The following is a 14,145-nucleotide window of genomic DNA, read 5'->3' on the forward strand; positions in this document are numbered from 1 at the left end:
CCACCGCCTTTAACAGACTCTCATTGGGTCCTAGAGTTTTCTTCTTTGTAACAGATCACTAACAAACCGTTGAGAATTCAAGAATCCAACCTCACACGCATCTGATCGGCGCGTGAATAACACTTTCCTAACGAGCTCTCTTACCGCTCACACTTAAATATATTTATATTCTTTTCAAGAATCCTACTATCGTTACCGCTCATTTCTCTCTCTCAGAGGATCTCTCTCCCTCTCTCTCCTCTCAATAAAATTACTCTCTCTCTCTCTTGAGTCTTGATCAGTTTCAGTGTCTTCTCCCATGGCGATTACCTCTTCACGCTATTTCGCTTTGATAATCTTCTCCACTATACTGATCTGCTTCGGGAGCACCTTCGCCATTGATGATGGACAAGAGCAACCACCAAGCTTCGCGCCGATTCCGCCATTACCGTCTCCACAAGACTTTCAAAATCAGCAATCCTTCTTCTCAAACATAGCGTTACTGCCGCATATCCTCTCTCAACTCGGCTACAATGACTTGGCCACGGCGGCTCCGTCTCTCTCTGCAGATTCATCTCCAGCGGCCTGGATCGGACCTTTCACTCTTTTCGCTCCGTCTGACGTGGCGCTCCGCTCATGCATCTCTTGCTCCGTTCCAAACCTCCTCCGGGAGCACATCGTTCCTGGCCTCTTCAGCATGGACTACCTCCGGACTCTTGCGTTCGGCACCAAGATCGAGACCTTGAGCCCCGGTCGCTGCCTAACGATCACCGCGGAAAGATCTCCCGGGAGCAATGAAACGGCGTCGTCGAAGATCTTCATTTCTGGCTTGGAGATCACGCAACCAGATCTGTTCAATAATGGCCTTGTCATCGTTCACGGTCTCAAACAGGACGGCGGTTTCGTTTCTCCTCTTTCTCCACTCTCTTGTGATATCGAAAGGATCACCAGTACTTTCAACATCAATCCCGATCACTATCGCGGCGGCCAACAGCGGCCGACCTCTTCTCCTTCGATCCAGCCTTCGATCATCACTCGCCTTATGCTTAGGGACGCCATGCTCAGACTCCGCAACAACGGTTTCGGCATCCTTGCTCTCGCCATGAAAATCAAGTATCCGGAGCTCGTAAATCTAAGTAACATGACGATCTTCGCTCTCGATGATATCTCAATCTTCTCCGGCTCCCAGTCTTACATCAACAACATCAGGTTTCACATCGTCCCTAACATTTACTTGACATTCGAGGATCTCGAGAGATTGCCGCTGGGAACGCTTCTGCCGACTCTGGTGCAGGATCAAACGCTTGTGATCACCACTTCCGGTGCTGGAGGATTGAACCCCGCGCCAATGAGAATCAACTACGTGAGGATTAAAGTTCCCGAGGTGATTAAGAACCTCAAGGTCGTCATCCATGGCGTGTTCTTGCCGTTCCCGCATATTCATCCAGTGGCCGCCGTGTATGATGAGATTCTTGGAGGAGGATCAGCCGGATCAGGAGGTGGAGGATCATCATCAGATATGTCGTCAACTCGTGTTGAAGGAACGTGCTATCCTTTCTTTGGGGAAGGAGCTTGTGTTCAGGTCGCCATGCCTCCGACCAAACCGACGGTGGACATCGAAGATCACCATGGACTGTGAGTACGTACGGGGGGAAGTATGCTAGTGTTAGTGTTGTTATTTTACAGTCTCGTTATTTTTGGGGGGCTTCTTTCTTTTGACTCTGGTAGGCGACTGGTCTGTGTCCGTACATACCGGTATTGCTTGTAACGTTTGTGTACGAATGACGAGTCTTCACAGGTCTCTTTTGTTGAATTTTGCTAAAAGTACCATATAAAGCGTTTTAATCCATTTCTTAGCTTATCTTCTAATTGACATTGCCAAGTAGTAATATCAAATGAGTTCTCATAGATACTCATTGAATTACATAATAAATAATAGGTACTCGGATATAATAGGAAATTTTTTCGGTTCAGTATATGTACATGATCGCGCCAGTTGATATATCTATCTATTCCAAATTGATAGGGGTGGATTGAATTCATTTCGAATGTTTATTAATTAAATAACTAAAAAGATTATTTTAGTTTGTCATTTTTTTAAAATAGATTAATTTTAAAAAAAATATGTATATATATATGGACAAGCATGTAATATGACATTATTGTTCTTTCTTAGAATTAACATTTTTTATTATTTTCTAAAGCTATTAGTTTTAAAGTCATTTAAATAAAGTAAATAAATAAAATGTATTAAAGTTATATAATTAATGTAAATAAATTGAAAAAATAAATGAAAAGTAACAAATGAGTCATGATAATTTCTCATCACATATTTTAAAATTTTATATTATAAAGTATTTAAATTACTCTATAAATTATGTTTTCAAAACTATAATCGAAAAATATGTATTTGCTTAAATGTATTTTGTTTATCAAAACATATATGTAATAATAAAATAAGACATAAATGTACATATTTTCTTATTTTTTTCATTTAGTTTTTTTAATGAGAGATTATTTATTTTAATTGCTCTAGCCATTAATTAAATAATACAATTTTTTGGGATTTTTTCTTAAATACATATACTTTTTTTACTTTTTTATTCTTACTAATCTTTAAAAAAAAATTACGTACTCAAGTTTTAAAAAATACGATTTTCAAATTTTTATAATTACAAAAAATATCATCTCTAAAAAATAACTAAAACGCAATTAGAAAGCAACTTGAAATCATTAGTTCATCAACCCAAAATAAACTAAATATATATATATATATCAAAACAAGTGAATATCAACCCAAAATAAACCTATAAACAACGAGAAAACAACACAAAAAAAGGTGTTGCATCCAAATTTCGAGAATAAATAAACAACCTCGAAATGTAGACTCACAGGAGATAAGGTCAGAATTAATAAGTATTCAACATGATACTTAGACAAATGATCATAAAATTCCAAGGTGCTATGTTAGAGGCACTCGAGTATGAGTTGCAAGCTCGAAAGTAGAAGTTTCCTCCTAAAGACGAGTTTGACGAACTAATCAAGCAAGGAGGTGACAGTAACTAGAATGACGAGCTCGAAAGTACGTGTGATCTCGAAAGCGCGTTGAAGCAGCGTACCAACTCGAATATTTGTTAAACAAATACACGGAGATGTTGTTAGGAAATCCCTATTTATATGGGATTAGGTTAAACTGTGTATAACATCCATATTGTTAAATTGTATTATTCAAATATTAATATTAATATTCATTTGAATTTGAATATTATGTTGTAACTTTCCTAGAATTAAGGGAAGAATATTCCTGTAACTCGGTCTATATAAATAACCTGAATTCAGTCATTTGTACTCACGCACAATCTTATACTGAAAATGCTATAAGAAATCGCTCTCAAAACTGTAATGCAGACCTTAATAAAAGTGACTCGTGAGCATATGTATATTTTAACTACTAGACCACGTAAAAATTTCTTTCTTTTCTTTTCTTCCTATTTCAATTGTTTAATTGTTCTAATTAATTCAGTTGACGAAAAACGGCGTCAACAAAAGAATCATAAAAATGTAAAAATTTCCTTACAATCATAAATTTGAAAGAAAAAATGTTTGACCATAAAATTGTAATTTTTTAGCGAAATGAAGTGTTTTCTGTAAAAATGTCTAACTTTTTGTTGGCTTTAAATTTTTTTAAGTTAAATAATTAAAATTTGATCAAATAAACTTTTTAAATTCATAGTTTTATTTTGAATTTTTTAATATTTTTTATATTGAAATTCATAAGTATTTTTTCTAAAAGAAAATTAGAAAAAAATATATTTAATTTTAAAACTAGAATGCACCATATCTTTATCTCTTCTATTTAAAAAAAATGTGTATTTAACAGTTTATCTTAGCTTTAACATTTGTTTTGTTAACTTTAACGAAATATTCTTTTAAAACCAATTAAAAAAATTATGATAGAATAGATATTTAGTAATTATATTAATATAAATTCAAATATTATTATAATAATAATATTTAATACAAAACTAGATATTTAATATTATATTAATATAAATTCAAATGTTAGAGAATATCATTATTATAATAATATATAATACAATACTAGATATTTAATAATTATACTTGTTGGGATTAGTGCCCTCTAAAGCATATGTATTAAACAATGTTTTATTAAATAAATAATTGAAATGAATTTTTATGCATATATTGATTGTTTATTATTATTGTTAGAATAATATTATATGTGTTGATGCGGTTTTTCGCTAATAGTAGATTTAGAAATCTAATAAGGATATTAGTGCTTATTTGTAAACTATAATGAAATTATACGAATAATTTCTCACACACACGATTTTACGTGGTTCAGTGGTTAAAATCCACATAGTCCACAAGATAATATTATTACTCTCTCACAATTTCTGCAGAGTTTCAGTATTATAAAAAGTCATATCTTTTCCTGTCCATTATCTCTGATACTTATAGTGGAATTTCCTTGATCGGTTTGGATAATCGTGTGCATAAATATGTTAAACATTTAGTAAAGATAATTCCCATTTACATAGGGATATGATTGTCTAACTATTTAACGCCCAAAATGTGACAACCACTAAGTGATAGTTGTAGTAAAATCGAGCGGTCGATCCACAATGAAGTAACCTAAAACCAAAAGATTAGTAGAAAATAACACAAAAAGTTAGTAACATGAAGCAAATAAAAATGGAAATGAAAAGAGATTTGAGATTTTGGTGTTGTCTTTTTTATAAAATAATAAAATGAGACAAGTGAAATAAAATTAAGATGTAATCAAGAGTTTGAGAAATAGAAAGGCTTAAAGAATCATCCATATGCTTGTTTGGTTACTTAGTTACTTGATTTACAAAAATACACAAGTAAATAGTTCAGATCCCAACATTTACTTGGAAAATCTAACATTAAAATCCATATTCTTTTATAACAAAAGTCTATTTAAGTTATAAAGTTCTTTACTTTAAGAGCACAATGTTAATCTTATGAAAAATCTAAAAATTACAAAATACCCAAGGGTAATAATGCAATAGAAGATTAGACATAAAATTATGTATCAATATTACTTTTACTAATTAGAAGCACATCAAAAAAGCATGACTGATCCTATATACTATTAATACAAGTAAATAGAGATAACAAAATAGAGATGAGGATGAAAGAACATAGATAACTCAAATACATTATATTAAGAACATAGTAAATCAAAGTAGCAAAATAACATCACTAGCATATGGAATCATCCCTATCCTTCCTAGGAAGATTAGGCCATTATGCTCATGATTCTCACAAAATTCTAAGAAGAAAATATGAGAAGAAAGTGAGTATTTTGTTATAGTTTCTTTACTCTAAAAATTACATATCCATGTGAAAGAAAGAGTCCCTATTTATAGAGGAAAAAAAGACTAAAAAGAAATTTACCAACAAATGAGGTTTATACAATAAATCTGAAATATTAATAATAAAATATGATTTTACAAAATCAAATCTTATTATTAATATTAACCTAGCTATTTTGGTGAATGATCAATTTGTCCCTTTTCTAAAACACCAGAAAAATGAGCTTTTAAGCTCAAAATGGGAGGTTGAAGGCCCAAAGTGCTTAGAAGATTGGGCTGGAAGCACTATGGCAACTGGGGAAGATTTGGGCCGGAGCTGATTGGGAGAGTGAGTTGTTGCACGCAAACCGAGGCGCGCACACAACTGTTGCAGGCGGCTGGCAGGGGAAAAAGGGTGTGCCACCGAGGTGCTGACTGGGCATGGGAGGACGCGTGGTGCTCTGCATTTGGAGAGCTGGGCTGACGAGATGCTCACTAGGAAGAGGAGGACGTGCCACTTGTCGGCTAGAGGTGGAGAGAAGCTTAGGCAGGCTTGGGCTCTTTTTGGCCAGTTTACTTGGGCTTGGATCTAAAAAATACAAATTTTTCAATTCTTTTTCAACTTAAAATCTTTATTTCTTCTTTCTTTTTGTTTGTGCCAAAATGCAACTTTAATTCCTACAAAATAACAATATGTTAAATCATAATCAAATATTTTCATTTATAAAATAATATCATATTAATTTAATGCAAAAATTAATTAAACTTAATTTATTTTGACCATTAAAATCAATAAATATGTATTTTTTCACCACTAATCACAACCCCCAACTACCTTATTGCTAGTACCTAGCAATTCAAGCGAAAAATAAAATTATCAAGTTGAATCATCAAGTCAAACCAAGAAAAATCATCTAAGCATTTTCAAAGTATCACCAGGAAGTCATAAATTACTATCTAAGCTACTTCAATTGCGATTCCAGGGTTGTGTGTGTGTGCACCAAACCATATTATTTTTATCTCAAGTCATAACACATATTGTATCAAAAAATCTCCAAAGTATAAAGGTCTTAACTCCAAATTCCTAACAGGTATTGAAAGTATTTTTATGAGAAGGATAACACTTTTGGAGTTGGAAATGTAACAGTTTATGCTCAACTGAGAAAAGATAAACTTTTTAGGACAAGCAATTTGAACAAGTATTTATCACAAGATAGGCATATCAACTTATTGGAATTCAAATGATAAACAACCTTTGGGATTTATATGAGAAAACTCAAAGAATAAAATGACAACTAACTAGAGATGATAAATAAGAAAAGGAAATGATTAACAATTTTTGTTTTTTTGTTTTTTGAGTAATTACAAAATAATAAAGGAAAGTGTTGGTTTTGTTCTCTTTTTTATTTTTATTTTTTTTCATCATTCTTTTTCCTTTTTTTTATTTCTTTTTTTCTTTCTTTCTTTTTGACAAGAGACAACACAAAAATAAAAAGGAAATTACAAATAAAATAAATAGAACACAAATTTAAACTTTATTACAATGACTCATTCTTATATGAAAAACATCCCTCTAGTAAATGTCATGTTTTAAATTCCAAAGATGTGATTTTACCAACTCAAATGATCAATAAAAGCTCAAAAAGTTGTTTTCTCAACTCTCTCAAAATGTTGTTTTCTCAACTCACCAAGAAATGAAAAACTTTAAACTTGAAATTTCTCTCAACTATTTGTGTTAACAACCAATTTATCACATGTTTGGAAAGTGCACAAAAGAACTCTGAAAATTACTTCTTAATAGCTAAACATAGTAAAAACTGACTCAAACCAACAAGTTGTACTCATGCTTGGATAATTTTTAAAAAAATTGACTTAAAAATTCAACACGACAATAAGGTTTACCAAATGAATGCTAATGAATGCTCACCACCCCCAACCAAAAATTAGACAGTGTCCTCAATGTCAAAATGAATAATCAATGAAAAAGGTAGGGAAAGAGAACACCTGGATGATGACCATGTCCATGAGGCGAGAGCGTAAATAGCTTGATAAAAATACCCCAAAACAAACAAAATACAAAAAAAAAAAAAAACATACAAAAATAAAAGAAAGACAAAAAAATAAAAATAAAAATAACAAACAAACAAACCATTCAGAACTTCAGAGTGTATAAATTGGGTCCTTAAGAAGAACCTCTTCAACATGACTCACACTCTCAATGTAATGCTTCAGTCTTTGGCCATTGACTCGAAAAATTCTCCCATCGGTTGGGTCCTCGACCTCAACAGAGCCATTAGGAAATACTTGCTTCACTACAAATGGACCAGGCCATCGCGATCGCAGTTTACTTGGGTGCAAGTGGAAGCAAGAATCATACAGATGCACTTTCTGATTTGGCTCAACGTGTTATCGCATGATTTATTTATCGTGAGCGATTTTCAATTTCACTTTATAAATCCTGGAATTGTCATATGCATCGTTTCTCAACTCCTCAATTTTAGACAATTGGAGTTTGCGATTGATACCTACGACATTCAGTTCAAAGTTTAGGGCTTTGATAGCCCAATAAGCTTTATGCTTAACTCGACAGGTAAATGACAGGCTTTTCCAAAGACAAGCCGATAGGGAGACATCCCAAGAGGTGATTTGAAAGTAGTGAGGTATGCCCAAAGAGCATCTAAAAGACATGCATACCAATCTTTGCGGTTGGGATTTACCGTCTTTTTCATAATGTGTTTTATCTCCCTATTGGCTAACTCAGCTTGACCATTAGTCTGTTGATGATAGGCATTTGCAACTTTATGAAGTACACCGTACTTGCATATAAGAGCTTCAAAAGATTTGTTGCAAAAATGAGTGCCTTGATCACTAATGATAGCACGAGGGGTACTGAACCTTGATAACACATTTTCTTTCAAGAATTTTACAATTGTAGCATTATCATTGGTTCGACAGGGCACAGCTTCGACCCATTTGGAAACATAATCCACAGCGAGAAGAATGTAAAGGTAGCCAAAAGAAGGTGGAAATGCTCCCATAAAGTCTATCCCCCAACAATCAAATATTTTGATAACAAGAATTGGGTTCAAGGGCATCATGTGCCGATGGGGCAAAGAACCTAACTTTTGGCACCTTATACAAGAATGACAAAAATCATTAGTGTCTTTGAACAAAGTGGGACAGTAAAGACCGCGTTGAAATATTTTTGCAGCAGTTTTATTCACAGAAAAGTGACCACCATAAGCATCATTGTGGCAAAAATTCAGCACACAAGACACCTCATCGTCATGGATGCATCTTCGCATGATTTGGTCGGGGCAGTACTTGAATAAATATGGGTCATCCCAAAAGAAGTTGCGCACCTCGACCAGAAATTTGTGTTTGTCTTGTGAACTCCATTCATATAGGAGTTCACCTTTTACCAAGTAGTTCACAATGTGAGCATACCACGGTAACTTAGCAATAGAGAGCAATTGTTCATCAGGGAAATCATCATGAATAGGTGGACCATCAAGGGGATTGCTGAATTCAAGTCGGGACAAGTGGTCCGCGATGACATTTTCAACACCTTTCTTGTCCTTGATCGTTATATCAAATTCTTGCAAGAGAAGGATCCGCCGTATTAATCGTGCCTTAGCATCCTTTTTGGAAAGGAGATACTTAAAGGCAGAGTGATCTGTGAAGATCGTAATAGGTAATCTAATCAAATAAGATCAGAATTTGTCAAGGGCAAAGACGACAAAAAGCAACTCTTTTTTAGTAGTGGAATAGTTCATTTGAGCACTATTAAGAGTTCGACTTGCATAATAGACAACAAAGGGTTTCCCCTCCTTCTGTTGTCCTAGCACAGCTCCCACAACAAAGTTGCTGGTGTCACACATGATCTCGAAAGGAAGACTCCAATCGGGTGACTGAATGATGGGAGAGGAAGTGAGTGAATTTACAAGCGTTCAGAATTATTCCTCACACTTAAGTGTCCACTTAAAACTGACATCTTTGGCTAGGAGGTTGCTTAGAAGACGAGCAATCGTTGAAATTTTTTGTATGAACCTTCTATAGAAACCAACATGACCAAGGAATGACCTAATGTCTTTGACAGTCTTAGAAGTCGGCAGGTTGGAGATAAGGTCGACTTTGGATTGATCAAACTCAATTCCTTTTTCAAAAACAATGTGGCCTAAGACTATGTCAGAAGATACCATGAAGTGGCATTTCTCCCAATTGAGCACAAGTCCTTTCTCAATACACTGTTTTAAAACATCTTCAAGATGAAGAAGACATGTGTCAAAGGAATTTCCAAAAATCATCCATGAATACTTCCATTTATTTTCAATCATGTCACTAAAGATGCTCATCATGCATCTTTGGAATGTAGCTGATGCATTACACAAGTCAAATGGCATACGCCAGAAAGCAAAAGTGCCAAAGAGACAAGTGAAAGTGATCTTATCTCGATCCTCTAATGCAATCTCAATTTGATAATAGCCAGAATAGCCATCAAGAAAGCACTAGAATGGATGACCAGCTACACGTTCAAGGATTCGATCAATGAATGGGAGTGAAAAATGATCTTTGCGGGAGGCGGCGTTTAATTTTCTATAATCAATGCACATGCACCATCCCGTCATAGTTTTTGTGGGGACAATGACCCCTTTTTTGTTTTGGATCATAGTGACACCAGATTTCTTGGGCAAGACTTGAGATGGACTGACCCATTTATAATAAGCTACTAGGTAAATAATACCAGCGTCTAGCAATTTCAAAACTTCATTTTTTTACAACTTCTTTCATTGTGGGGTTCAGTCGCCTTTGAGGGTCTCTTCGAGGGATAGCGTCATCCTCTAGATTGATTTGATGGGAGCAAATTAAATGGCTAATACCTTTGATATCAGCAAGCGTCCAACCTATTGTAGATCTATACGTTCATAGTAGCTCGAGTAACTGCAATTCTTGAGAATTTTGCAGGTTAGACAAGATGATAACTGGAAAGGTTTCACCATCTCCCAAGAAGACATGTTTCAAACCCTCAGGAAGTTGGGTCAATTGAACAATTGGAACCTCTTCGGTTGAAGTTTTCGGTTGTGCCCTCTCACGAGGTAGCTCTTCAAGCGAGATTGCCAAAATTGAGTCCTTCTATTGTGTGAGTCTATGTAATATGAAATTGCAAGAGTAGACTCAATAGAACCGGGACTTTTATTTTGAGACAAAAGGAGGAGTTCATCAAGATTATCGAAGTTGCTTCACAATTGAACCTCCTTGGGAATTAAAATGTCAATCATGAGTATTTGATAACATTCATCATCTTCTCGGGGTTGTTTCCTGATGTGGAAGATATTGACTTCAAGAGTCATGTTTCCAAATGATATCTTCATTAGGCCATTTCGACAATTGATCAAAGCATTCGCAGTAGCAAGGAATGGTCTTTCGAGGATAATAGGAATGTTTGACTCCATGTTTACCATAGATTGGGTATCAAGAATAAGAAAGTCCACGGGGTAATAGAATTTTTCAATTTGAACTAAAACATCCTCAATAATACCCCTAGGCTTTTTGGTGGAGCGATCAGCAAGCTGTAGCACAATAGATGTTGGCTTCATTTCTCCAAGACCGAGTTGCGAGTATACAGAGTAAGGCATGAGATTTATACTCGCGCCAAGATCAAGTAAGGCTTGGCTGACTTCATGGGTCCCAATTTGGCAAGAAATGGTGGGACAATCGAGATCTTTGTATTTCGGCGGAGTATTTTGTTCAATCATCGCACTTACTTTCTCAGTCAAGAAATCTTTCTTCTTGACATGGTGCTTCCTTTTCGCAGTGCATAGATCCTTGATGATTTCGGTATTAGCTGACACTTGTTTTATTATGTGAAGCAAAGGAGGATTAATCTTCACTTGTGTCAAGTGCTCAAGGATTTTAGCTCGGTTATCAGGAAGTTTCCCAACAGGTTTCAAAGCTTGGGGAAATGGTACTTTTGGAGAGGCATTGAATGGTGGATTTTCGGGAATAACTTTTGGAGTACTGGGAGAGTTGGATTTTATGGATGGGTCTTGCAAAGTTTTACCGCTTCTAGTCGTGATGACATTTACTTCCTTAACATTTTGATCATTAGAATTTGAAGATTGGGTCATGTGTTGGCCTTGCACATTGAATTTTGGTTGGGAATGAAGTTTGCCTTTTTCCGGAATGGCCAATGATTCAGTCAATTTTGAGAATTGACATTTCATTTCCTTGATTTCTTCCATCATTTGGCGATTTAGGTTAGATTGTTCCTCTGTAAATGCATGAAGGGTATTCTCGAGAGAATTTCATTGTGGATGATCATTGTAATGAGGTGCAGAATACGCCTTTGATGGTTGAACTTGTTGCTCATTTCTCCACTGGCCTCCAGATGATTGAGCTTGGTTGGAATCTCTCCAACTGAAATTTTTGTGGTTTCTCCAACTAGGGTTGTACATATGGGAGAATGTCTTGTTATATGCCCCTAAGGAATTGCATTGCTCCTCATAAACCCCCCTCATTTCATTAAAAGCTAAGCAATCCTTAGCTAAATGCTCTGTCCCTCTAGAAACAAAGCAAGGTTCTTGCGGTTCCGCTTGAGCAATCATGTGCGTTTTTTTGCATTTTTTTCGTCATTAAGACCTCAAATTGCTTTTCAAAGCTTTGAGTTAGACCTTAACACTATCCTCTTCTCGAAGTTGATAGATCCTAGATGGTTTGTGTCAGTTGGTGCTATCAGTAGCACTTGGACTAGTCCAGGTGTGAGATTTTTTTCGTGGTTTCTTCAAGATATTCAAGATTATCGTCAGCCTAAATTTCAAGGAATTCACCATTGCATAGCATTTCTACAAACTAGCGCTCACGACTCGTGAGGCCTTCATAGAAGTAACTGACCAAATGCCAGTTCTCATAGCGATGGTGTGGGCACTAATTTAACAGATCTTTGAATCTTTCCCAGACTTGATAGAACGTTTCATTGTCCTTTTGGGAAAATGTGGAAATATGTTGTTTTAGACTGTTGGTCTTATGGCTAGGGAAGTGTTTTAGAAAGAAGGATTTGGTCATTTCCTCCCATGTTCCAATAGACCTAGGTCTCAAAGAGTATAACCAGCTTTTGGCTTTGTCCTTCAAGGAGAAAGGGAAGAACTTTAGTCGCACAAAATTGACATTTTCGGCTCGGTTATAGAACATGGCTACTACCTCCTCGAATTCTCTAATATGCACGTCTAGGCTTTTGTTTTCCATTCCATGAAATGTGGGCAAGAGTTGAATCATGCCAGGTTTAAAGTCTAATGCAGGCATATTAGGAGGGAAGATAATGCATGAAGGCATGGAAGTGCGAGTAGGATGGAGGTAGTCATTGAGAGTTCTTGGTTGTATTTCATCATTGCGAGACATTGCGAAAGGATTATTATCAGCTAAGGTTTATGGAGAAACAAGATTGGTGGAAGGAGTTCTGGAAGTAGTGGTGGATGAATTGGAAGAAGTGTCACTAGAAGTTTCGTGATGATTCATCCACTCTCTGAAATCAGAACTAGATTTATTTTATGTTTTTATTTTTTTGATTTTTTGATTTTTTTTGTTAAACTTGTTCCAGGTAGATTTAAGGGTTTTAGGCTGATCTCCAACGCCTTACTAGAACTCCCCAAGGTTACTGAGTAAGTATGGTGGATCACAAGTTAACCTTTTCAACCAAACAACCTTTAAGCAGAGTGAAATTGCTTATTTTGACAAAACAAGCTTGGTTTTCTTATAGTAATAAGTTCAACAATGTAATACTGTAAAGGTATATGCTCGAAATGTTCCCAGGACAATTGGGAAGGTTGCCAAGGTACCGCTGTAGACCCACACTTGCCTACACAGAACTCCCCGGGATTCCCAGGTAAGTGTGGGGGGTAACGCTATTGCAAACCTTATTTAGCAACCAATCTTTTTAGACAGAACAATATTGATTTCTACCATTTGAATTATTACACAATTGTTCCCAATACTCAGCATTTTATGATTGAAATTTTATGAACAATTTTATGATTTTTTTTTAAACATAAATTCTAAGGAAAACTAAGGAAAAGAAAAAGAAAAGCCTACACTAAGGAGCCTAAAGTAACAAAATAATCAATAAAAATAAAATAAAGAAAAGAGAATTGAAGTGAAGATAAAATAGCAACCTTAGTATTTTTTTTTTACAAATATTTATTAAACTAAAAATAAATAAAATAAAAAAATTAAGAAAGAAAAAAAAAAGAGAAATGAAATTAGAGTTAACTAAAAAGAAAAATATGTGTTTATATATATATATATGTTTATATAATGTTTTTTTTATGTATCCGAAAAGAGAAAAAAAAAGAAATGAATGAGTATATATGTTATTTTTGTATATTTATATATATATATATATATATTTGTCTTTTATTTTGATTTTTTTACCGAAAAAAGAAAAGGAAGAAAGAAAAAAATAATATATAAATAACTAATTTTTTTTTAATAATAATCAAATTAACTGAAAATTAGTAAATAAAAAAAATTAATACAACCCACAAATAAAAGAATACTATGCTAACACAATATTCATGCTAAAAAAAATACAAATAAATTTACAAACATTTTGGTAAAAATTTAACTAAAACTTTTGAAACTACCTCCCCAGCAACGATGCCAAAATTTATTTAACGCCCAAAATGTGACAACCACTAAGCTGTAGTTGTAGTAAAATTGGGCGGTTGATCAACAAGGATGTAACCTAAAATCAAAATATTAGTAGAAAATAACACAAAAAGTTAGTAACATGAAACAAATAAAAATGGAAATGAAAAGAGATTTGAGATTT

General features: G+C 34.6%; 1 protein-coding gene and 1 non-coding gene across 2 annotated transcripts; both read left to right on the forward strand.

Annotated features, from left to right (window-relative positions):
• Positions 1 to 298: 298 nt before the first annotated feature.
• LOC133831170 (fasciclin-like arabinogalactan protein 21) lies at positions 299 to 1,798 on the forward strand. Its single transcript, XM_062261378.1, has one exon. It carries the CDS (start codon positions 299 to 301, stop codon positions 1,616 to 1,618), a length of 1,320 nt encoding a protein of 439 aa, XP_062117362.1. The 3' UTR covers positions 1,619 to 1,798.
• A 10,430-nt stretch (positions 1,799 to 12,228) lies between these two features.
• LOC133813743 (small nucleolar RNA R71) lies at positions 12,229 to 12,335 on the forward strand. The gene has a single exon (XR_009884744.1). It is a non-coding gene; the product is annotated as a small nucleolar RNA R71 (small nucleolar RNA).
• Positions 12,336 to 14,145: the final 1,810 nt, after the last annotated feature.

Source organism: Humulus lupulus, chromosome 1, assembly GCF_963169125.1.
Source record: "Humulus lupulus chromosome 1, drHumLupu1.1, whole genome shotgun sequence".
Classification (NCBI taxonomy): Eukaryota; Viridiplantae; Streptophyta; class Magnoliopsida; order Rosales; family Cannabaceae; genus Humulus; species Humulus lupulus.